The 25,430-nt window shown below is 40.8% G+C and overlaps 2 protein-coding genes and 1 long non-coding RNA gene across 6 annotated transcripts in view; all 3 read left to right on the forward strand.

Moving 5' to 3' along the window:
* Positions 1-17: 17 nt before the first annotated feature.
* MRPL22 (mitochondrial ribosomal protein L22) lies at positions 18-8,913 on the forward strand. 2 transcript variants are annotated; one of them, XM_083798634.1, is made up of 7 exons: positions 18-103; positions 215-260; positions 1,571-1,706; positions 3,658-3,723; positions 4,225-4,302; positions 5,080-5,149; positions 6,381-8,913. In XM_083798634.1, exons 1-7 carry the CDS (start codon positions 40-42, stop codon positions 6,590-6,592), a joined length of 672 nt encoding a protein of 223 aa, XP_083654760.1. In that variant the 5' UTR covers positions 18-39; the 3' UTR covers positions 6,593-8,913. The 2 variants fall into 2 exon arrangements, with proteins under 2 accessions (XP_083654760.1, XP_083654759.1); XM_083798633.1 differs by lacking the exons at positions 18-103; positions 215-260 and adding an exon at positions 333-1,004.
* Positions 8,914-14,474: 5,561 nt separating this feature from the next.
* LOC310881372 lies at positions 14,475-19,146 on the forward strand. Of its 2 annotated transcripts, none has more exons than XR_014572319.1 (3): positions 14,475-14,592; positions 16,178-16,307; positions 16,415-19,146. It is a non-coding gene; the product is annotated as an uncharacterized lncRNA (long non-coding RNA). The 2 variants fall into 2 exon arrangements; XR_014572320.1 differs by having other exon boundaries at positions 14,534-14,663.
* A 1,681-nt stretch (positions 19,147-20,827) lies between these two features.
* Positions 20,828-25,430, forward strand: part of SGCD (sarcoglycan delta) — a 526,559-nt gene continuing 521,956 nt past the window's right edge. For both annotated transcript variants that reach the window (XM_083798647.1, XM_083798649.1), the window contains exon 1: positions 20,828-21,016. The gene's annotated coding sequence lies outside the window, so the exon portion shown is untranslated. The remainder of the gene's footprint in view (positions 21,017-25,430) is intronic.

Below are 25,430 nucleotides of genomic sequence, written 5' to 3' on the forward strand. Positions count from 1 at the left end.
GGCGCTGCCGTCGGGCGCAGCGCCGCAAAGCGTCGCGAAATGCCCGCCCCTCGCCCGCAAAGCGCGGCCGGGAAGATGGCGGCGGGGAGGGCCCTGGGTGCCGGTGAGCGGGGGGTGGGGGGAGAGCGGGGCTGGTGTTCCCCCAGGGGTGCCGCTGCTGTTGTCGGGGCTCCGGGGGCTCTTCCCCGTTTCACCCCGCTGCTTCCTCTCGCAGGTGGCGCCTGGCTGCGTGGGCTCCTGGGCTGGGCGCGGCCGGAGAGGTGAGTGCGGGTGCCTGGCACTGCACAGCCCCGGGGCTCGTTCGGGAGCTGCCCTCGCTTGTTGCTTGTGTATCGTCCTATAAAGCCTTATGCATATAGCATAAAACATATTAAAAAAAAAAACATTGCATGTAAAGTATATAAACTTTTGCTTGTTACTTTCTTCTCCTTGTAACGCGTTTGTGTCCTCTTCGCTCTCCCAAAGTCACGTCAGAGTTGCTCTCCACATGACAAATAGAGGCTCTTCATATGTGGCTGGATCGCCTTAAGGCACAGAATGTGGAATTCCTTAGTCTGTCAGATGCATTAGTGCGTTCTGCTGATGCGTGAAAGACAGTACTTACCTCACTGTTGGTTAGGTTGTTAAACTGCGAAACGATGTTTATGAACTAGTCAAGTATTGTCCTGCATTGATAGGTGATGTTATATTTGGTGATGCTAAATTGTAGTTTCAATAAATAACTGAAAAAATAGTCCGTAACATTTAAATCTATATCATGTTCTACTCCCTATTAATGCCATGAGAAAGCTTTCCAAGGTGTACAATGCCTTCTTGAAATTAATAAGTGTATTCTGTTTGTCAGTCACTTTCTAAAATGTTTTGCACCATTTGGCAACCCAGACAAAGCTGTTCAGGCCTCAGTAGAGCTCGCAGTGTCTGGTCTTGATCTCGTCTATTTCTTGTGGCTGCCTGGTGCTGCTCTGTCCGGTCAGCAGGGGGCAAAATGCAGCTTGGTCTCTGAGGTGAGCAAACCGAGTGAAAACTGTAGAAAGGTCTTTGCAGTCAGCTATCTTACAGTGATTTCATTGCATTTTGAAAGCAGTTGAGATTATTTTCCCTTTCAAATTTCAGATAGGGTGAATGCTTATACACTTCTAATACTGTTAGTACTTAGTCCCTTGAAAAGGTAGAAATTTTTACTGTTAAAATGTTTGTTGTTAGAAGTTAAGTAAGTATTGGCTAGTCTTGGAAAACTGAAGATGTGAATTGTTTATGTGAGTAATGAACTCCACGCAAGACCAGAAAGGTAATGGTGTCTTTGTGTGACAATCAGGGGACGTTAACTGTAGAATCTTATGCTATACAAATGCCATTTAAGGTTCCTGGCCTGCTTTAGGGAGCCTGAAGCTTTCTGTTGAATTACAAAGCCCTTGCAATGTGAACTGTAAAGGACTTGAACAGTTTTATTTGAAAGTATTCAAATGTGACGGTTCTTTTCATCAAGATGGGTAAGTTCACAATTTTCCAGATAAACTGGACAGCAAGAAATTTTGTGTTCAGCAACAAAGACTCTGGTTTTGTCTTGCAGGTGGTTAGCATCCAGTAGTGTTTTTCCTCTGTCATGCATCCACACAAGTGCATGTCTACAGAAACTTGGGAAGTGGGAGAAAAAGAACAGGATCGTTTACCCTCCGCAGTTGCCTGGAGAACCTCGCAGACCAGCTGTAAGGATACACCTGTGAATTTCTTTACTTGTTTATGTTTAGTAGTTTTAGAGCAAATTGTCTTTGGTTATCCTCACAAGGCACTATTCTGATAGCTTATTCATTTTTTTTTTTAACATTTAAGTCTGTTTGGCATATTGACATTGTAAAAGTTAACATCGCTCTGGATGTTCTCTATTTCTAAATTATGTTGGAACTTCAAGTTGCTGTGCAGCTGATCGCCTACTTAATGTGTTGCACATGGCAAAGATGCCATCCGCTGCTTGTAGAATTTCTCTAAACTACACAGAGATGAAAGTTGTCGGGGATGTATCACTATGAACTTGTCCTGTACATACCATCAACAGTTAACTAGGGAAGAAGACAGCTGGATTGTTGCTTCTGCACGAAGCTATAAACGTGACTTTCTTTAGTAGTGGAACTAATGGTGCCTGTTTACTGTTAGTAAAATAGTGCATGTTCTCCATTACTTTTTTGTTTTCCTGCCTTATAGATTCTGAGGTCTGATACTTGCCTGTTACTGCAGCCTGCCTCTTAATGGAGCTGTTCGTAGGTTGTCTGCTCTCACAGTGATTGCTTCATTTGCTTGATACGATCTGGAGAGTTCTGAAGTTATGTGGGGATGGACGTATGAGTCAAGCATGGCATGTGATTGCAGAAGTCTTTTTTTCCTTAGGAAACCATTTTGTAAATGCAATACAGTGGGGCTGTTGCTCTTCCATCCATTGCACAGCAACTTGTGTTTACTAAACCATAAACTGAAGCAAAGAATCTAAAATCCTTTTGTTACCTGTATCCTCAATGAAGGCCTTCTGCTGGTCATGCAAGAGAACTTTTGGAAAAGTCAGCTTAAGTGACGTGGTCAGCTTTTTAAAATGTAGTCATAACTGATGGGATTAGGTTTTGATAACATCAAGTTTAAGCCTGTTTCTCCCTGTCTTCTCTTCCTGGCCCTTTTAAAACTGGGAAGCACAGTTAAGTGTGAATAGAAGCAAGTCTTTTGAGTCATTCATGAAAGCTAAGTGTTATGCCTTTGGAGGGAATAAGCAATGCTGTTTTCTCTATACATCAACCTGGCAGAGTTTTAGGTGAATTACTCAGTATTTCATCGTTCCTGAAAGCTGATATTTTTGATTTCCATTTTCATAATTGTACTTCATTGGGAAGTAATGTCTTGTGTCCTGTGTTAGGCATACTGCTCAGCAAAATAACGTATTTACATCTCAAAAGAACAGATTATTTTTTCTTTCTGACGTGCTTTGTGGACCATGAGCACCTGTCACTTCTATCAACATTATGGCCTAGAACTTAGAAATACATGCTGTGAACTGTAGTGACTAATGGAATATATATGAAAAGAGTTATCAACCAACTCAAATCAAATTCTTTTCATAAAGAATGCCATGTCCTTCAAATTTGTATTGCTGTTAAATTTTACTAGCTGCTTTTGTTCCCTGTTGGTACAGTAATAATGTTAAATGGCTCTTTGGAGGCAACTCTTCATGCCAATCAAACTTGAAACCCTCCTCACTTCTGAAGAGCTAATTAGTTTCATTCTGGTAATAATGTTTTGTTGCTATCCCAGTAAGTTCACTTGATGTCAGAGTAGTAAAGAACTGTACGGGCACGTGAGTTTTAGACTGTTTCAAAAGGTGGGGAGGAGGAGGAGAAGAAAAGGTGGTGAAAAATCTGACTGCTTTTTCAGGACCTCTGTTTATAACCTAGTTTAATTCTTACAAGATTGTATTAAAATTCACTGCTAACTATTTTTTTGTATAATGCTTTCAGTTTAAAATAGCAAAGGTATGCCTGACTTGGTGTGTCCATAGTATAGTAGGAAGAGCCATGCTTCTTTTATTCCTAGAATGAGCATATGTTGCAGAGTAAACGTATGTTTCATTCTTATTTTCACAGCAAAATTACCAGTCCTCTTTTTTTTTTTTGCACCTAGGAAATATATCACTGTCGGAGGGACATAAAATACAGCAGAGATAAGATGTGGTATCTGGCAAAACTGGTAAGCGAAAGTACATCTTTGTACTGAATTTCAGAATGCAAAATTTAATTGTATTTGCCTTAACTGCCTAGTTTAGTCACAGTGTAATCGCCATCTTAATAATAGAGTCCTGAGGAAGAGCATGCACTAGTGCAGGCAAGCAGCTGTTTGTAGTTTTGTTTAGCTTTGTTTATCCTAGTATGCTCTCAAATGCGTACCCAGGATCATACGCGGTTCATGCACTGTCGAAGAATTTTCATGTTAATTTCTGCCTAGCGGTAGATGGCAAGGGGAACTTTGAAGCAGAGTAATAGGCTGTTTTTTCACTTTAAAAAAATCATTCAATATTTGGTTGAGAAGCACTGTATGTGAGGTATTACGTTGAAGAGATGATAATTAAGGAAGCTAAAGTCTTCTGATTAGCTCTTTGTAGTAGTAAAATAATTTAGATACTGTCTTCTGAGTAAGAGAAGGGAAATATTTGTAATTGCAAAAGTTAACTTTAATGCTTTAAAATTGCAGATAAAAGGAATGTCCATTGATCAGGCTCTTGCTCAGTTGGAGTTTAATGATAAAAAGGGAGCAAAGGTGATCAAAGAGGTATGCAGTAATATTCTCTAACCCTCCTAGTTTCAAGAAAACTTTTAAATCAATAAATGTCACTAGAGATTCGGAGATGTTTCTATTAAGCCTCCTGGGAACACATTCAAACCACATTCATGTAACGTGATTTAAAGATATACAGAAGTAGCTTGTGCTGAATGTTTTATTTTGTAATGACAACAAATAACATGTGGGTATCGTCTTCTGTGTAATGATGCTTGATGTTAAGCTTGTAGTAAATAATGCAGAATCTGTCGCTGTCCACTGTATCAATGTGCTTTGGTTCTTCAAAATCAGAAGATGAGGGATAGTGTCAGGGAAAGGATTGAGTTCTGTAAAGGCATAAAAGTTTTTCATACACAGTAGTTGTTAGGAGTCTCAAATTACTTGTTTGCTGGCATAATAATAACAGAGGAGAATCAAACATTAGCTGAAAGTAGTGAATGGCATATGTTGATTTTTGCTTACCTTGAAGTTTGTTTCTAGTCTGTCTAATTAGATGAAGGTGCATGGATGGAATACAGACAATTGCTGGTGGGAGCCATCTTCCCCATTTTGTCTCCTCCTTAAAAGTGTAATAGTTGTCCTGAAGCTTTTCAATCTGTGTGCAGAGAACATGCTTATGTAAGGGATAAGTCTATTTTCTAACAGTTTTGATGTCTCTAGAATACTTTTCTGTAATTGACTTAAACTTGCAATTTCCTCCATCTTACCCAGAGATAAGAAACAGCATTGCTTCAGTTTCCGCTCAGTACTTCTTTCTTCTTGTTACAGGTTTTATTAGAAGCTCAAGAAATGGCAGTAAAAAATCACAATGTGGAATTCAAATCAAATTTACACATAGGTAAGTTTTTTCATATTTCTGTACAGAAAAATGTCATCTTACTCGATGAAACAGTTTATTCTTAAAGGTTCTGTTGCTTCAGATCAGTAGAAATGGATGGATGGTTTCTGCTAAACGTATCTTTAGCAAAACATTAAAGGCATGTGCTTCCTATTTTAAGCAGAGCTGAAGTTAATGTGGTTGCTGATTTTCTGACCATCAGTTTCTTACAGTTGGTTTCTGACAAGTGGTGTTCTGGCGTTGACTAGGTGCATTGTTTTTAAGATACTCATCTGTGAATAGAACTTCTGTTCCCAGTGTGGAAACAGTCCCAAAGAGGAAGCTGCTTGACATGAGTATGAAAGACTAGATAGCAGGAAGTAAGCTGGTATTACTTTTTAATGCAGCCGGTGAACATAGGTCACGGAAACTTGTCCTGGAATAGTACTACTACCTTTGAAGAATCAGAAATTTAGGCATCTCTTAGAAACATTGTGTGCAAGTAAATGGGTATTGACAGGAGACTTTTTAATAATAAAAGATCAGTTACAGATAACTATGGAATAGGGTTGTAAAAACTACCACACTTCCTTGCCTAGAAATATTAGAGAAATGCTTACCTTATAGGTGTTTTCAGTCTCAAAGAAAAAAAATCTGCCATTCTGCCAAATATGATGTTATCAAACCCACCTCATAAGCTTAAAGAAACCTGGGTTGTAGAGATTTGATAAGAATTCTTTGGACCCTTCCAGGCCTCTGCCATAAAGAAGGCTTTTTTGCTAGTGCAGGACTGGATGTGTAGATAATGAAAATACGTATGATGAATGCAATATTGGTCAAGCGGAGGAAAAATAAAGTCTATAAGACTTCTCCAGGAACTGACGGGACAAAGTACTGAAAAAGCAATGGAATTAGTACCGCATTTCTAAGAGCTGTATAAGCTAGTAAGCTTTCTGTCTAACTATCTAGCTTTTGCTTGGTTTTTTCATTTACTCTGTATTCACGTGAATGCTTTCTAAATACACCTTTTTGGTGCTCCTGAAGAGCGTTAACTCAACCCTTGGATTTCTCTGAGGCAGTAATCTGCTAAAAGTAATGTAAACTGGAGGGGAGAATCATGAATGGAAATAACTTTTCCTATGCAATCATGAAAAATACACTGAGGCAATGTTTCAATTGCAGATATGTAGTAGTTTATTCTGAGACTTAAATAGTCTTTTCTCTCCCTCCCCCCCCTCCTTTTTTCTTTCAGCTGAGTCATTAACAGGCAGAGGCCAATATATGAAACGGATCCGTTACCATGGTAAAGGCATGTTTGGCATCATGAAATTAGTCAGGTGCCACTACTTTGTGAAGCTGGTGGAAGGTCCTCCTCCTCCTCCGGAGCCACGAAAGACTGGTTTTGATCAAGCAAAAGAATATGTGCAACAGCTGCGAAATAGAACACTTGTTCATACGCTGTGACAAACTCTTATGACTGTATGGGTACTTGTTTGACAATGTAGTTACATAAAATAATAATTAAAATCATGTGTTGGGTGTATTTTAAGTGCTACTGAAGCTGGATTCTGCAAGAATGACCATAGGCTTTTATTTTTCAAGCAATAGGTAGAGAAAAGGCTTGGAAGAGCAGCAACAGATGTTACTTTTTGAGTTACTTGGACCACAGCATTCAAACTTGTCTGGGCTATCAAATCTAGAGCATACAGGGCACCTACACAGTTTCTCAGGAACTTTGGTTGTCACAAAACCGATGCAACTATCTTTTTGTTATATACATTTGGGTCTTTTGTTGTAAAAATGTACAATGGACAGATTGCAAGGTCAAGACTTTGAGTAAAATTATCAGAATTGGACATTTCAGAGTAGCTACAACATTTCAACAAGCAACAAAGCTGGCAACAATCTTAGATTATCATGCATCATTTTAGGTTTCCTTTATCTGGGCTGTAATGCTGATTCCTTATTGTTTCTGTTATGTGTCTTAGGCATTGTGTCTGGCAGTAAGTAAAAAAGTTCAGGTTTTGACAGTGTCAGTAGGTGGCATTGTTTAGTTTGTCAGAGAGGGACATGCCAGTGAAAACTTGCAGCGTGTTGAAACTCTTCTTGATTCTGACCGTGGCATTAATAGTCCGATATGTATTTGGAGCTCAAGCTGTTCTCTGTAGAAACTCAATAAGAGTAGCAGGCATTATAGGGAGGAAAGCTTATCTCGGTGAAGAGTGAGCTAATTATTCTGTAGTGTCTGGGAACAAATTGCTTTTGTAATGCTGAGGCAAGTAAAATGCTGTATGGATTTAATGTGGAATAGCTTGTTGCATATATGAACAAAGCTTTCAGTTCTCTGAAAACAATCTCATTTTTATGAAGTGAAAAAGGGGGCAAAAAAAGGTCAATAGGGAGAAATCTGTCTTTACCCAGTCAAATTTTCAACCCAGATGGCCAGAGATCATGAACATAAGCATAAAAACAGAATGAGTAGTTGCTTGTTTATGAAAATCTGGTATTTAGACCTTTTCCTTTCTGGGAACATTAGAATGGGAGATGAATTGCTTACGTGGTTTGGATCATTTCACCACACTGACTAGTGGTGGCTTTTCTTATGTGGCTTTATTTTCATCACTACTTGAATGATGGTCAAGGGACAGTTCCCATAACGAAACAAATTCTGTGCTGTCTTAGTGAAGGTGGCATACAGCTGATTCTTCGGGCTACCAAAGAAAAGGGAGTGCTAGGGGATTGTGAAGTTACACAAGTACACACATAGCTCATACCACTAACAGGTGCTTACTTGCGCTCTTTTTTTCTGTAGTGCACTTACAGAAGCATTACTTGTTTTACTGCAGGGATTTAGTAACTTTTCTCTGAAAGATGTCTGAGAGATGGAAGAAACTTCTGTAGTCCATGATTGTTTGAAGAGCTGTTTTTGGTATGCTATGATAAACAGCTGCACTGTGCTTTGCCAGCTGCCCTTAACTCTTTTGCCATACTGAGTCTCTTAAAAGTTGTAGCAAACTTTAATTACTTTTATTTTGGGGGGTTGGGGGAAGTCAGTGATTTGGGAAAACAAAGAATTGCAAAATAATCCATGCTTAAGAGTGCTTGTCATCTAAGCATGTAAAACCTGGCTCCCGGATACTTTATCCCAGTGCCTCTTCCTACTGCATACTGTAGATTTCCCTTCAGATCCCTTCTTGACCTCCAGACAAGGTTGAATCCATACATGGATATTCATTACTTTAGTTTTCTCTAAAAACTGAAGCAGAAGTGAGAATGTGACTGTCCTTTCCAGCTTCTTCATGATACAGCAGGTGGCCCTGAGACTCCTTTAGTCAAACAGTTTTGGTCTTCTAAAATTTTTCAGGCAAAAGGCAGGATGCTTGCATTCTAGTTTGGCTGCTCGTCATTCCTGTTTCCCTCAAAACAAAAAGGAGGAGGATTCGTTTTTGACAGACTTTTCATCCCCCCCCCCCTTACACCTTAGTACCCTTTTCTTCTTAAAGGTGTGTAGCCCACAGTGGATTCTTATGGTGTTGGCTAAAGAAGCTCCCCAACTTTGGCTGTAACAACACAATGGGAGATTTGTGAGATAAGGAGCTTGAACTGACTTGATCCCTGTCCTTCACTTGTAGGAGGGTAAGAGTGTCTGAAGTGTTTTCAGTGATGAGTGTGCCAGAGCAGTGGTATGGGAACCTGCCTGAATCTTTTTAAAAATGTAGTAAAATCTAGTGATAAGGCTCTATACCATCAAGTTTTCTATGTAAATAAAATGTTTTTTTTGATTCTACTGTGTTTTCTTAGTATGTCTTCAGTTAGATTTTTTTATATGGATTCAGGAAAAAAAGACTTGTTGCAGTTAACAGTACTTTATTAGAAGATAATCATTTTTATTACTGCGTCCTCCAATAAAAGGGCATTCTTAAATGATCTGTCACCAGACACGAGGAGGAGAGGCACCTAGGCCTCTACTTGATGCTAATTTTGTTGGTAACATCTGGGGGCACTGTAAACTCACCACTTGTGTATGTGCTGACATTGCAGAAATAGGAGGAGCAAGTATGCGTGAAGGTGTAGTAAGGCTTCAGGGAAATCTGAAGAGAGCAGAACTGTGAGCTGTGCTCAGCAATGTGAGATTTAATTGAGGAAAACTCAGAAACCTGCTGTTGGGCTTGTTCATAAACATTTTAAAGCATTCAATGAGGAAGTCAAAGTACTTCAGTCAACCTGATGTCTTCCTGCATGTGTTGTATGTGTTTTGTTTTCCTTTTTAGAACTCCAGGGCAATTACTGAGGAGATTATTTATGTATCTTCCTAAATCTACCTTTGAACTTGAAAAGTGTTCATCAGCCTTCTCAAAAACATGGAAGATAAATATGAGAGTGATAAACCATGACTGGACCCTGATCTTGGACTGTTAGGGCTAGAATGGTATATGAGCAGCCAGGCCTGTTCTGCCTGGTGTTACAACAGCTGTGTGTCAGTACCTGACACGAACTTGGCTAGACCAAGGTCGTGCAATGTAGATCTTCTGATTAGCTCTGCTTACACAAATATGAGAGCTGTGCTAGCAGTACTGCCACTTCAGCGTTGCAGAGAGATGCTTGGGAAATCCTTCACTCACTGGAGCATAGGAACAATAGGAATTGCTCTTTGCCTTCTGTCACCTTCTGTCAATCCCCATGAAAACCCATCAGTGGGATGTTGGAAGGTCACTTGCAAACAGAATTCTCCTCTAAATGGGAATAAGGTTGCTCCTAATATCCTCAATGAACCATGTAAACAAAGTGACATTCTTTACCATATGATCTATTGTTCTCTTGAAAATGACCTTATTTCTCACTTTTCAAAGAATGAGTCTTTATTGCTGAATGACAGCTATCCAGCTGTATTTCAGTCTTGTAATTTAAAATAATTACTAATTAAATGAAATAAGAGACTGTAATAGCAATAATAATCACACCAGTTACTGTGTGCTGGAGCCTTACCTAGGGAAAATAACTTGAAAGGATGGGAAAGTTTCAGGAACAAGATATCTCTTGGGATTAGTCAGCAACTGCAGAGCTAATTTTATATTTGCTCTATAACATCAACGCTCTCTTGTTGTTTTAAGGAAGTTGTACACTAATACAGAGGGCAGGCTGCCATTGAGGAGAACAAGCCAAGGAGAGTGTAGCTTTATACTGGGCGAATTATGCGTCCACCTCAGAGTATTAACTGGGGAAATGAACCTGAAAGTATGAAATACACTTGAAGAACTAAGCATTCTTGCAATTAAAGGCAATGTGGGGCAGAGCATCTGATTAACTAGCACGTGTGAGTGCTGCTGCTGTGTATTGCTCAATAGTACAACTGTTGGGTTTTGTGTGGTAGAATTAATTTTGTCATATGTGAACCTAGATTTTTTCCCTTTTTCCCTTCACCAAAAATAATGAATTGGAGCCTTAAACTGTAGATCCATGTGGTATTTTTATTTTAAATTAGCTTGGAGTGGGACCATTGTCAACACTACATCAGGTCACCTATGTCTTTGTCTAACAATACTGGAAAACCTGCAAAAATTGAAATTCAGCCGCCACTTTGTAGCCTGTACTGATACCGTGCTGCTCTCCCTGTGCAAACTTCTTGCAAAGCTCAGCCTGAATCTCCCAAGCCGTGTTTTGTTGCTGTCCTTTGTTCTGTTGCCTGGTGTTACCATGACATGGCTGACTCTCCCGTTGTGACTGTTCTGTTGCTCTTGGACCATCGTGTTAACCTTTGTGGCAGATGAACACGCCTAGCTTCAGCCTCTCCTCATAAACCCAGCTCTCTAGGCCTCGTACCTGGACACTTTCCAGTTTCCCTCTCTCTGTTGCTGCTGGGAACCCAAAACCAAGTTCGATGTTTCAGACGCAGCTTCACCAGCGTTGACTAGAGGGGGATAACTTTCCTCAGCCTGCTGGCCGTGCTTCTGATGGAGCCAAGTATGCAGTTTGCTCTGTCTGTGAGGAGAGAGTGGTGTTGGCTCGCATTCAACCTGATGTTCACGCAACTCCCTGCTCCTTTTTAGGTTGCTCATCAAAATTGCAGTAAGTACCTTTGGCACCTGTGTTCCAGCTCTCATTGCTTTGCTATATACACTAATGAGGGCTCCTTTACTGTCAGGAAATTGTTTTGTTTTGTGGCTGATGATCTTTCTTTCTTTCCCAATAGAAGAGCTGCAAAACAGTTTTCTGGCTTCTGTTATTAATCAAACTCCTAGGCTAGCGAAGAGTGGAATAAAAGCATTTGTACACGCTATTGTGGTTAAACTCTATCAATGTATGCAGCTAAGAAGCAGTGAAAGGTGTCTACATCTCTCCTATCGATTATCTTCTTCAGAGGAAGACAAACATAGGCCCTAACTGTATGCTGGCCATGTAAATTAAAGCTTTAATTAAAAGAAAACGGGGTGGACTCCGAAGCACGCTGCACTGGGCCATTAAAGTATTGCTGTTCAAAACCAGCTCTTCTAGATGTCCCCGATTCCTTGCCTTAGTTTTCCCTGCTTAAAATTCCCCATAGTGCATTAAGATGAACTCAGTAGTTAGTAAATTTTCCCCTGTGTAGTTTACAAGCTCAAGGTTATGGGCTAGAACAAGTAGTGTCATGCTATAAATCAGGTGTAATGGAACAGCTGGAGAGCATGCATACAAGTCCTGTTTCCCCTTACACAGCGTGTGTCCTAAAACTCCGAAGGTAGTGTTGGCACAAACAGAGAAACTCCCACAAATGGCTAATTAAGTTATTAATAATGAGCTTCGTCCTGCTACCATCTCTCCCGGAGTAAAGAGTACTGGGAAGTTCTTACAGGGCTGTAAATCAGAAAAGAAGCTCTCAACAGAAAGAGGATGCAGCTGAGCTCCGTGGTGGTGCAGAATGGAGGATGGGATATCTGCTTCTCAGGACATCTTTTTTCAGCAACTACTTTTTTTTTTGTCATTGTATTTTGTTATAACTTACGTGGCTTTAGCCTTCAGCTCTTCCTTATGGTTCCTGTTCTTTAAAAGTCCGTTTTTTTTTTTTTCCAGGTGGAATGTGTTACAGTTCAGTGAGACTGAATGTTGCTCTGCCTTTAAAGAAGAACCTGCCTTACGAAGGGTGAGGTTGTCTGAAGGGCCGTGGATGAGTTCATGTTATGTTCTCTCAGCTCAGAGCACAGGCAGCAAGCAGCAACCTGCAGCCCTCTGTGTCGTGACAGACGTGCCCTGAACCTGTGGCATGGTTCCTGCAAGAAGACGACGAATGGGAAATATCGAACCTCGAGCTGGAAAGGTTCAGTCACCGGGGATGTGTTCTATGTAGAGGTTATATTAGAGTAGCAGAACTATGTTATAATAGCATAACTGTGCCTATGCTTTAGCTATGTATTGTCTGCCCTGTTCATGTGAATTGTGGAAGCATCCTGAGATCTGCTGGCAGCGACCTTTTAAAAAAAGCAAAAATTACACTTTTTAAAAATTAAATTTTAAATAAAAAAATAAAATAAAATTACACTGTTGCTCAGTTTTTTATCCTAAGTGTAGCCAGGGCATTAGGTAAATGTAGAAATGTGGTTGTAGACGTTTGAGTGAGGGAAGACAAATGGCAGTTTCTCGACCAAGAGACATTCCTGGAGACGTTTGCATGTGAAACAACTGGAAATGTAGTGCCCTTAAAAGGGGAAGGTGACTTCAAAGTCAGCAAAGGGTGGTAGGGATAAAATGATGTGGAAATGGGGTTTATCATGGGCTGTCTGGAGTCAAGATTAAGGGGAAGGGGTGTGGTACAGTTACACCTTTCTTACCTAAAAAAGTCTGTGGCAATTTCTGCTGGAGAACAAGGCAATACCAGCTAAACTATTGGCTAAATAGCTACAAAGGTCTGTAGCATGTCATGTTTCAATGCAGAGATTCCTACCTGTTCTCAAGTCCTAGAATTTTCAAAGATGCTCTTAATTTTTATTTTTCTTTTGCTATCAGTCTCTTTTGCTATGCTTTCTACTTTTGTGGGGAAGGATGCTTGGAAAGCATTTAGTGTTCATCTTCTCCATCTGTTCTGATTCTGGCTATGTCTGCCTTTTTGAAGATTTTCAGAGTCTGTGCTGGGAATGTATTTCTTTTGCTAGTGTTGAGAGATTTATATTTTTAATGGGTATTTGTTTTATCTATCTCTGCTAGATTTATTCATTTGATAATCTTAATGTCTCAGCAACGTAGGCAATCTTCTCATGTCCTGATCTAGCATGCAGGGATTTTATAAATTTAACAGTTTGGATCAGATAGCCAGTAGAGGTAAATCCTGCAATGTGCTGAGTATGTTCAATACCACTGAAACCGAGAGTATTGGTAACTTGCAGGGCGCCTGCAGCATCTTTGAGGATTGTGTTCTGAGTAGCTTTCTTTACACATGAAGCATGTGAATAAGTTACTCTGCAGTGCACGTCTTTCCTTGCTAGACTCTATCCTTTAATATGATTTCTCTCTGGTAAGTTACTTTTTAAATATTTCTTGTTTTCTGATACAGAAACTACTGACTTATTACTACATTTAAAAATATACTTAATGCATTAATACTTTTTAAATATTTAATTCAGGTCCTTTATCAGAGAGCATAATACCTCCACTTTTTAAAACTAGGTTTGAGATGTTATATTTGGGGCCAAAATTCTAGGTTTCGGAAGGAGGCCAATAATATATTTTCCCAATGTCATGCCTGGAACAGCAGGGGAATAGGGACGATGATCCAGGGGTGCATCATATACCTACAAGGTGAAATGCAACAGCAGCCCCAGCAGCAGGCTTGGCAGAGCTCTGACTTTGGCAGGCCAGCACACTCGTGGCACTGACAGCACAAACATTTTGTGGCAACTGTGCAAAGCAGGCAGCCAATTATTTTACTAATGATTGCTTCTCAGTGCTCTCCTCCTTCATCTGCCCTAGAGAGGAAAACTTTCTCCCCTGTATTCTATCCTCTTGGATAATGGCCTAAACGGATTATTTCTGTAAAGATGTGGTGATAACACCGCAGTGGTCTGTGCTGCGTGGGACTCAGCTATGTAATTACATTTCTTCTCTAAGTTCCCTCCTTTTCTAGACTTTATTTGTAGACCCAGTCAGTGACCATAATAATTGTAGTAGGAATAGCCTGAGAGCTTATAGGCATGCTGAATCCTCTCTGAGCTGTTCAGCTACTTTCTGCTAACCAAAGTGATAGGAAACTTAATGCTTAGAGCACTTCTAAAATTCTTTGCCTCAGAGCATCATATAGTTAATACTTTGCATAAGAGGGTGGTGACCTTCTGCTGACTCATTTGCACAGCTGGTCCAGGTTGACCCCAGGAGTTTCAACTGAGGATCTCAAAAAGAGATTTCTGTGCCTATTGAATTCTCAGAGTAGTTGTGCCTATGGGGAAGTTAAGCCTATAACAGTATATACATGAATACAAAGGAAGAAAATGTTTGGTGCGGTATGTGAGTATGCCAGGAAAAGTAGCAATTCTTCCTCTTGAAAGTATGTTCTTGATTCAGTGAGTTGAAGGTTAGTTGTTATGCTTTAAACAGGAGTAGGATGTTAGGAATCCGAACTTAAAGAGCTGTTTCTCTTTGCTGAAGTCCAGGGTTTGTCTCTGTGTTTGGCAATTCCTATAGGTTAATTCTGAGTCTTTAAGTTGTACAGCAGAAAAAGCTCAGCCAGTTTCTGGATAGCCTGCTGGAAAAGTTCTCAGCTTCCTTAGCAGTCACGCACTACTATCTTCTCAAGCAGAATCTTTGAGGATTCCTGGGCAATACGACTGTGACATCACTGTGACCTTAATTCTGATAAATACAGTGATAAATACAAGCTGAGCTGCGTCCTGCTGGTGCTAGACTGCTACTGGCCTCTGAGCTAGCTAGAGTGTTCTGCAGTGAAAAGCTAAATTCAAAAACTGTCCTCCTCCAACAGTTTGAAACAGAGAGGGGTATAGCTTCCTAATTGAAGACTGTCCTCTGCCTCACTACTGTTGTCAGCTATGGAATCCAATACAGCACTTTCATCTAGTGACAGTGATGAAGTGGTTATTAAATGCAATAGAAATCATTCAGCCCCCTTTTCATTAAAAGCTTCACTCTTATCTCTGGCTTTCTATGTTCTTGGAAAAGGGCTGGGTGGAAATATAGAAATAGGGAGCAAAATGCTACCCTATTTTTGGGGGAGGGAAGGGAAGAGGAGAGAGTGCAAGCACCCAAAAATAGGTCTTTACATTTAAAGCAAAGGACTGCTATATTATTCTCGAGACATTGGGGTACTGCTTCTCTCTAGTCTGGGCACAGGGCTTATGAGCAATGATCCTAGTGGATTAAACTGTGTAGAAATGTCATCTTTTGGGGACTCATCATGGAATAAAGCACCAAACGTTTGAGAAATAACCATTGCTTTTCATATAAGACATGCCAGAAAAAGTCTGGAAAAAATGTCAGAGTCCTTCTATTAGCCAGCTCTTTTGAATACAAACATAAAATATTAATTTAAATCAACTGAAAGGCATTAAAAACTTGATGTTCTTTCTTTGCCCCAGAAGTACTCTGCTGATAAGAAACAAATTAAAAATGCAGAGTTTTTGAATAGCAAAAATGCTGCATATTTCAAATGAAGTTGGTCTTTTTATGTGTAACATTTTGGACTAAAAAAAGTGCACATAAAAATGATTACTGTAAATGGTGAAGACATCAAAGTTTGGCATCAAAGTTAAATGAAAGCACTTGGAAGTCTGTTTGTTTGATCTGTATATAAATAAGCTTAAAAAGAAGCCAGGGCTTTTTTACACAGCTGGAACTGGGTAGCCAGTTCAATTCTGCTGCATCCTAGGGATTCCCAAACTAGGTTAGATCCAAACATGGTCATTATTCATTTATTTATTTATTTTTATGTTTTCCCTGCGTAGCTCTATGATGATACACCAGGGAAAATGAGCTGGGAGAAGCCACAAGCCATAGGCTCTTATAAATGCTTGAGTTCATTTAAGAGTGGACAAAGTCTGGGATACTGAAATAAAACTCTGCTTCCTCTTCTAGACCTGGAGCAAGTACTACCAAAATCAAAAGATATTGGATCCTTAACCTTCTTGAAGGAAAAGCATTTATTGCTAACTGTAGCTGTCCTGGTTATGTTTCACCAAAGATCCATTCCTGGCTTGGCAAGAAGGTATGGATTAGGAAAAAAGAGTCAGAGCTATGTTAATTTATATCAGCTAAGGATCTGCTTTAGAACTGAGCCATATTAACGTTCAATTAATTTAAATTCTCTCGTAGGAAAAAAAAATCTTGAAAAGTGGAATTTGTATGAGGAAATTGCAATTTACTTCTTTAGCGCCTTTCACCGAAAGACCCCACTGTGCTTTACCAGTGATTAATTCTTACAGGAAGACCGCATGGTGCAGGGGAATTGCTCTGAACTCGAGGAGCCCTTTTGGTATAGTGCAAATGTCTTTATCTACAGAGAGCCAAACTTCAGCTCATTTATTTTGGGAGCTGAAAGTTGTAAGCAACTAGAAACAAGGCTTTAAAGAAAAACACCTTGACCTCTGTACCTTCTGCTTAGTGTCCCAAACCTTTGGGATCAACAAACTTTCAACACTTAAGGGAGTGTGATCGTCAGTAAAATGGGATAAAGTTAGTGATTTTGAGACTGTTTCATTTGGCCACTAATCATGGCCTCTGCAAGCACAGACCTTTCACCAACAACCTGAGCTGGAGCTGCACTCAGTGGTCCAAAGGAAGATGCACAGCTGTGAATACAAAAGCGAAAGGCTATTCATTACCTGATACAGGAGAATATGCTGCTGCCTCACCCTGACGCCTGTTAGCGGTGCAGGAGCTAGGTGTGCATCCTCTCTGGGAGGGCAGGCTGTCTCGGGAGTCACGCTGGAGCCTGGTTACTTCAAGGACTCTTCTGGGAATGCTTTGTGAGGTCACTGTGGGGCAGCCAGCAAGACAAGTCTCACAGGAGGACTTGCCCTTCAAAAATCCACACGTATCCTTAGGGAGTGTGCCTCTGACTTGTAAAGGTATTGTTTTTCCCTGCTGCCAAAGTTGAAGTTATTCCCCCATATTCTCTTCCATTAAACAGTTCTACAAGACTTTCCTACACACAAAAAAATCGTTATCTTGCTAAGGCTGGGTTTCTTCTTCCTGGGAAATTTCCCCTATGAAGTGCTAGAAGGAGAAACCTAAAGTCTCCATGTTGCTTATCCATTTTCTTGGTGGGAGTGGGAGCGTATGAAAGCTGCTCTATGTGAAAACAGCTTTTTTTTTTTTTTTTAAAGTGAAAGAAATAATGAAAATCCTCACCTAGAATGAAAACATTTGTTCATATTTCACCCCAAGTTTGTGGGCAGGAAGAAAAACCAAGAGGACTCAATGCTATCACCTACATCTCTCTTACCTGAGAACTTCTCTGCAAGTGCAATAAATCTGCTTTCCTATGAATGCAGGAGAGCTCTTAAAATAATCTCATTTGAAACTCTCTTGATATTTTTAACGGATTCCAGGATAAGCTGGTTGTTATGTATAGCTTTTTTACATACAGATTTTGGTTTGAACCCAGCTGAATATTGTGTCCAATTAAAAGCAGAATCTCTGCTAAAGCAAAGGCAAGGGGCATAGTGGGGAAGGTTTCCATGCAAATGAACTAAACAACAAAACCAGGAGGATTGAATGTTTGTTATTCATACACACTCTTAGAGGCAATTATTGTTATTTCATTCCTTAAAAACTGCCTGTTCTAAAAGGAAATTATTGTATTCTAATAAGCACTTGTTTATTAAAATTGCAGGAACTGAAGTTGAGTATGAATTATTAAAATGTCTGTGAGGTGCAGAGTTGTTTTTCTTTTGCCGGGCGTCTATGAAAAAAATAGAAACAACAGGAGAACATGCAGCAAAACAGAAGAGGCAAAGCACAAGGAAAGAACTGGCCCTGGATCAAAGGCCCCAGTCCTGCTAGCCACAAGACGTGATTCCCGAAGTCTGCTAGAGCTCCAAACCCAAGCAAGGCGCAGGGTGGTCCCTGTGCCGATCTGGGGAAGGGCCTGGGCTGCCTCAGGAAGTTTGGTGCTCTCATCAACTGGTGTAAGGCTGAGGCATATCTTTCCCTTGAGAAATACGAAGAAATATTGTTGGGAAAAAGAATGCCAGGAGGGCAAAAGTAACAGCAGGTGGATTGCAGCACATGGCAAAGAGGAAAGAGGGAAAGAGCCATGTGAGGATGGCTAGCATCTGGTTATCTATAAAGGACGTGGCCTACCCCACAACTTCCAAGTACTGATGAGGTTTCATGAGGGAAATAAGAGCAAAGCAAGGGAAGCCTGGAGACCTCAGTAGATTCTGTATTGTAAAAGGTTAACTGCCTAGCCCTTAAGATGTAACAGAAAATGCAAGGATGTTGACGTGATGGCTTTGACATGTTCTGACAGTAAGCACAAGTGAGGGTGTTTCCTCCATTTGCTCTAAGCTTTTGACTTTACTCTGTCACTATGGGAAATTCACCAAAAAAAAAGAAAACAGAGGATGTGAAGTTCTGTTGCAAACTTTTCTTTAGCATAGTTTACCACAGAAAGGAAGCTTATTCGGATTGCACTGTCTGCATATCTCCCAGACTCCTCAGTGGTGTCAGAACCTGCTGACCACGTTTCACAGATGGAAGAGAAGTCTGGAAGAAAATGAAGTTTCTAGAAAATCAGTGGCAGGCAGAGTAGAGATCCTATAAGACCCTGAAAAAGTAGTGATGACCTCCAGAAAAGAGACTTTATCACGGTCCTAATTCAGGAAAACCTTCTACCGGAGTTCACATTTTCCTAGAGCATGACCCCCAGCAGTCACTTAGCACAAACCAAGAGGAAATCAAATTACATCTTTTCTTTTTGTGCTAGTCTGGGTGAATTCTGGAGAACCACCAAACCTAAATGTCCTCTACAGGTAATCCAGGTAATCACTGGGACATCCTGTGTAACAAATGAGTTCACCTTGTTTAAACTGCACCTGTGCAATTGCATTCTTTAATTGCCCTCCGATTCCTAGGAGTTTGCTATATGGCTGTATAGTTTTGTCCAAGAGAAGTGTAAATCAATTGACTTTTCTTTAAGCAAAACAGCCTGCTGTGTGACAAAACACAGGTACAGCCATATAAATATTTTTCATTGCTGGTTATTTATGCAAGGTGGTGAATACATCTGTGCCATTTTAACCAAGTTCCCTGCTGCATAGTTTTGCTTCTGTCAGTCTCCCAGTAGAAAAACATGTTTCGGCCTAGCATTGTCTGCATGTTACTGTTTTCTTCATTGCACTCATATTCTTAACATTTATAATTTAAATGTCTCCAGAAAGAATTGACAGTTGCCTTCTCCAAAGTAAAGGACAAAATAACTTGTGTTAATTATTCCTTCTCACTTACCAGGACATATATTACTCCAAGGCTTTTAGTGCCTTGAGCCAAAAAGGGTCATTACAGCAAACAGAATAATGACCTGACCAAAAAAAATGTAAGTGGGGGAGAATGAGTCCTTCTCTGCTGAGCTCTCTGAAGTCATTAATGGATGCCTTGGGAATTCTACAAAGCAACAGCTCAGAAAACAAACAGAATTGTTCAATGTTGGATGTCACTCTCATGACATCTATGCTATTACAAAGATTTACAGCTGGAATAATTTGATCTGGGTTTTTCTCTTTCCCCCACTGACTCACATTTTGGAAGGCAGTCAGACCCTTAAAGTTGGGTTTTGCATAATTGAAGCACCAGAACATATTAAATGGAACGACTAATGGGGACGAAGCTTTTCCCTTCTTTCCAGCTTGGGTTATCAATTATGAATTAGCGGCAATCTGAGATCAAAGGGGTTCCATTTTTTTGCAGCTGAATTTGAGGATTTTGGTACTGAACAGATGAAATGCAGTTAATGACTCTTTTCAAGAAGGCAGAGACAGGAGTTAACTGACAAGGGTAGAGTTGTTTGCTTTAATGTGTTTCTGAACATGGACACATTCTCGAATGTAAAACTGGACACTGGGATCAAGTTACTCATCTACTATGATTCTGTTAGAACCTAGATCCTCTGTGGGGCATGGCAGATGGGAATCTGATCTGTAGCATTTTTCTTAATACTGCATGTGACCTAGTTATTGAGACATACTATAGAAGTGCATTAGGGTTACCACTGTATTTTGTTGCACAGCTGTTTTGCCCTAACACAGTGAGTTCCATTGCTGTGGAAAAAATACATCTCCGCAGCAAGAATAGTTTGACACATACTTAACACACACAAAAAAAAATCTAGAGGATTTTAATTTAAGAGCTGCTATAACCTCAAGGAGGGAAATTCAAAAGAGCAGTCCAAGGCAGGACTTAGCTACACGCTCCCCACAGTAGCAAACAATAAAGCAGTTTATGATTCAAGATAGAAGATTGTGCCACAAAGATCTCAGAAGCCTTAGGGAACAAATGACAATCTTAGAGCTGCTGCGATTTCTGCAAGAAATGTGCACGGACACTCAACAAAGCAGGTGCATGCATTGGGTGCTGATTGTTTAATTTTTTTTTTTTTTTTTTTTCATTGAGACACTCTGGTTTTGAATAAGCAGTACCCACATCAAACCCACTAAGGTGTGTGTGATTAGGGTGCTGAAAAGTCAGATTAGCCCAGCAGTGAGGAGGTAAAGGGCATTGGAAGGGGGTGGGAGGCTCAGGTGATGCTTGTGATCACCTGGGGAGGACTCAGAGCCTGCTGGGGCTCATAGGGTGAACGCAGGAGGCGTGCTGGTTCTTTGCAGCTAGAGGAGGAACTTCTTCACCCCAAGGCTTGAAGGTAGTAGGAGCCTGCGAAGAGCTTCCTGATGAGGAGTCCTGGCTGTCCTGATCATAGTGAGTGACTGCTGTGATAACTCCCTGAGAAAACATTCGGGAGGCTGAGACAGGCTGAAACAACGTGGTGGGCTGGGGTCTGGGAGCAGCCCTGGGGAACTGTGGTGTCCATAAGAGGCTAGATTCGTTGCCTTTCTTATTGCCTGGCCTCTCCTCTAGCACTGTGACTGGCTGTCTGCTCCTGCTTCAAAAATACTGCAGAAAAAGTTGATTATATCATATATGTGCTTCTAAGTAAGATATTTTTTGGCCTCCAAGTCATCATCTTTAATAGGATTTTAGATATGTTTTATGGTATATATTGTTTTTTTTTCTTGGGTAATGCCTTGTAAGTAGGATTTTAGACTAAATTAATTTTAATTGTTTCTTATTTTGTTTGGATAATGCCTTATAGTAAGATTTTTAAAATTAATGTGAACCTATTACTAAATTATAATAGAGTAATTATGGAAGTAATGAATTTATTATCACAGCTGCTGTTAGAATAAGTAAAAAGGAGATTCTAATGACCTGACTCTCCCTTGCTTTTACTGATGTATCAGAAGAAAGCATGGTTTGGAGTACTATGTTTTTATATTCAAGCAGTTTAATGTTTGGGGAAACTTTCAGAACTTCATGCTTACCTAGGATGTCAGAGAAATATTTATTATAGAACAAGAAACCTTTTGTAATTGCGTTGAACGCAGAGGCCAACTAACAAAGTCTGCTTCAACTTTTATTCAAATTTTTTTTTGTCTTGGAGACTTCAAACGCTCTTTTTGAGTCTTCTTAATGGTTTTTATTTTTATAATTTTGTTTTTACTTTGAAGAAGTTCTCACTTTTGGGGTGTGTGTATTCTGTTGCTCTGAGTTATGCAATGCCTTTTTTTTTAATTAATTGGTGGTTGTAATGAAAAGCACCTGGGAACAAAACTACCTCCCTCAGATGGCAGGAAAACAGCAAGGAAACCATTTCAAACAGTGGCTTAAACTATTCGCTTGTTTGGGTCAGTCTGGATTTGTTCGTATGTTGTTCATGTTTCTTTAAGGGCTTCTCTAATTAGTGATGCTATTCTTATTCAGGTATTTGGTAACTTGTAAATCTCTGAGGAGACAATAGAAGGTATCGCAGAATGGTTTGGGTAGGAAGGCACCTTAAGGCCCACCCAGTTCCACCCCCTGCAGTGGGCAGGGACACCTCCACCACACCAGGCTGCCCCCAGCCCCATCCAGCCTGGCCTTGGGCACTGCCAGTGGTGGGGCAGCCACAGCTCCTCTGGGCAGCCTGGGCCAGGGCCTCACCACCCTCATGGCAAAGAATTTCTTCTGAATATCTAATCTAAATCTCACCTGTTTTAGTTTAAAGCCATTACCCCTTGTCCTATCCCTACGCTTCCTGATAAAAAGTCCCTCTCCAACTTTCCTGCAGCCTCTTTTAGGTACTGGAAGGACATGAATCTATGTGTGACCTAGGTGTGGTCTTCTGGAAAAAAATATTTTAGAGAAAATACATGGAAAAAAGACCTAACCCTCATTTAAAATGCCGTGGTAAATTTGTCCTTGATGACTCTTTCAAATCAGTGTGAGGTTTGCTCCTTTAAAGGCTCTTCTTGTAGAAGCACAGCTATTCCTTAAGAATTCAATATTCTGTCTGGACGGGGGTGCTAACTGGTGTGCTGAAAATAGAGACAATAATAACTTTTCTGTTGATGTGTTATTTGCTATCTGATGGCTTAAGTCTGCTCCAGAAATGGGCAGCTCTGCCCTCTCACCTTGTGTGGAAGCAGCTCAGCTCTTTGGCTTTAGCTAGCCAGAGGAGTTGTGCTTGTGGTATGTGGAGGCTGCCTCCCTGTGAGTGTTGGGAGTTCGTAGCTCAGGGGATCTTCTTCGAGGAGAAGGTGAAGAGCTCTCTGTGGCACCCAGGTCTTCACAAACATGACTGCTTTGAGTATGATGGGGTGGGACATCTCTCCATGATTAGGAAGAGGGATCTGGCTGATGCAAGCAAATAAATTGTACACTCTCCACCAGGCCCATCTTTGAAGGCTGCTTACTCACCTCCTGGCAATACTTGTAATCCTTAATGCTTTTGTAATGGGTTCTTCTCAGTGGTTTTGGCCTTTGATCCTAGATGCAGGCTCCCTGTGGGGAGATAACCCTGTGATCCTCTGTGCTGCTGCTCTACTCTTCACCCACGTGCCTGGGCTGGAGATAGAGATGCCGTTTTCTTTTATGAGGCCTGATCTGGGAAAATTTGTCCTTGCAAAATGCAGAGCAAGGCTGTTGTGCTTGGTGGGCTGGAGGGCTGTGGGCTGGGGAATTAAAACCCATTCTGTATCTCTGCCATTTCTAAGGCTATGCATCCTCTGGGCTCTTCCCTGCTGCTGCCAGACCATGCAGCAATTTCATTCCCTGGAGTGTGCCAGTGATGTGAGCGAGTAGGTCCCATCCCCTCTGCTTGTTGTTTGTTTTATTTGGTGTGTTGTTAACCTTTACTCGCTGCACTTATTTACTTCGGGTTTTAATAGTGTGATAAGGTCACAACAAATTTAGTGGGAGGCATTTTAAGCACTTTACAGCAATAAATCACAGTGTACATCACTCTTATGTGGTTTATCCGGAACCAGGGAAATCCAATTTGGTCCATAATATGAAGGCTGAATAAAGCTAGGTATCATAGGAGAAAGCTTTGATGTATGGCTTTGAAAGAACCTACACACTTCTCCTCTATAAATTAACAGATATTTTGCAGAGCTGACAAGTAGCTGATATTCTTGGAACTGGTCCTATTTGTGTGTTTTTTCTTTCTTCCCCTTCTTCCATTCCAGCCTCTAGATCTTTCCCTTTTGAAAATCCAAAGAAGGAAAAAGCAGGCTGTTCTCTAATGTGGGTTTTAAAACTGGTGGTATGGGCAGATCTCACAAGTACAATGAACTTGCTGGTAGTGCACGAAACCCTAAAACCTCAGGGATTCAACTCTGCAGGAATATCTTATCTATTCCTTTATATGCTGATTTTTTTTTTTCCTTAGATAAGATAGCCTTTGCAGGTGTAGGATCAAACCAGCCTGCAGGTCATCTGAAGAGCTGCAAAGTCCTAGTGACCAGAACTAATAGCTACAAGCTCTCTTCAGGACCTGCAGATAAAGCACGCGGGAATGTGTCATGGGCTGCTAAACTGCACTGGCCAGGAAATGGGCTTGATAACCTAGTATATATATCCTGCTTTAATTCCTGTTGGTTTATGTCCCCTGCAGTATCCCAGGGGCCCCGTCAGATGCCTGACCTTACCCTTGCCTTTAGTCCAGCAAAATTGAAAAGATGTTTGAGAGAGGAAGTGGGGGAGGAATGCATTAGTTGCAAGCAGTAGTGCTGGACTCCTGAACTCTAATTCTCCATAAAGGAGACAGATTTTGCTGATAAGTAAAGCCTAGCAACCACCTGGGTTTTAAGCCAACATTAAAAATTAAATACCAGTTTCCATGTTATTACAGGTGGATTAAAAATGTTGAACCTTATCCTGTTCAGAGCAAGAACGAGCTGGAGACTTCGTAGGGCTCAGCAATGCCATTACCATGAAGCACAAAAGCAGTGTGAGGAGGAAGGGCTGTCTCCTCATGTTTCTCCTTCGTGTAGGTAGTGACAGAAGAAGAAACATTCTCTCTGAGTGAGAGACAGCACTGTGATATCTGCCAAACGTGCCAGGTAGCAGTGTGTCTTGGCTGTGTGAGCAGCACACCTGATGGATGCTCAAACACAGCCTCTGTAAAAATAGGCAAGTTGGGTTTTGCCAGGCAGTGCTGCCTCTCGCTGTGTCAGATGCTCCCTGCAAGAGAAAATCCTCAAGCAATAGATTAAAAAGCAGCGAGAGCTCATCAGAATCTGAACACTTAATTTCTAGGTAAATAAAATGTTGTTGTGGGGGGAGTGGATGAATTTGTGTGGGCTGTGGGAAAGGCAGACTTCACCCTCACCATCACAGGGCAGGGTTTGAGTGCATGTAACCATTGCTTATTCTGCCATTTTGAGTACTTGACTGATGATTTTTTTGATGTCTGTAGCTCCTAGAAATATGTTTGCTTTTAAATGCCTGAGCCTCCTACTTTCCTCTACATAGCTGGATTGAGAATCTCTGATCTGTCTGCTTCAGGCAGGAAGGAAATCCAAACTTTTTTCTTGTCACGAAATCCTAGGACTTCTTATTTAAGTGTGTGTAGTTCTAGAGTACTGGTATTGAGAATATTGAAGAGAGAGACAGCTGATGCACAGGATCTGTGTAAGCAGGTGGAGGCCCTGATGGCAGAACCACCTGTGAAAGCTGTGACACTTAAGGAATGGGGGAGCAGAACTTTAAATGAACTGGATGTGCCCTTGCTGGAGGTGCAAACTCCATAGCTGTCACTGGCCAGGAACAGACAGAAGCAACAGCATCCCTG

This window comes from Anser anser (assembly GCF_964211835.1).
Source record: "Anser anser genome assembly, chromosome: 14".
Taxonomy (NCBI): Eukaryota; Metazoa; Chordata; class Aves; order Anseriformes; family Anatidae; genus Anser; species Anser anser.

Excerpts from the sequence above, each read along its gene's own strand:
- MRPL22 (XM_083798634.1), top strand. The coding sequence starts at position 40 with ATGCCCGCCCCTCGCCCGCAAAGCGCGGCCGGGAAGATGGCGGCGGGG. Across the intron at positions 261-1,570 it reads GGCTGGGCGCGGCCGGAGAG|GTGGTTAGCATCCAGTAGTG; the intron begins GTGAGTGCGGGT and ends TTTGTCTTGCAG. Across the intron at positions 4,303-5,079 it reads GAGCAAAGGTGATCAAAGAG|GTTTTATTAGAAGCTCAAGA; the intron begins GTATGCAGTAAT and ends TTCTTGTTACAG.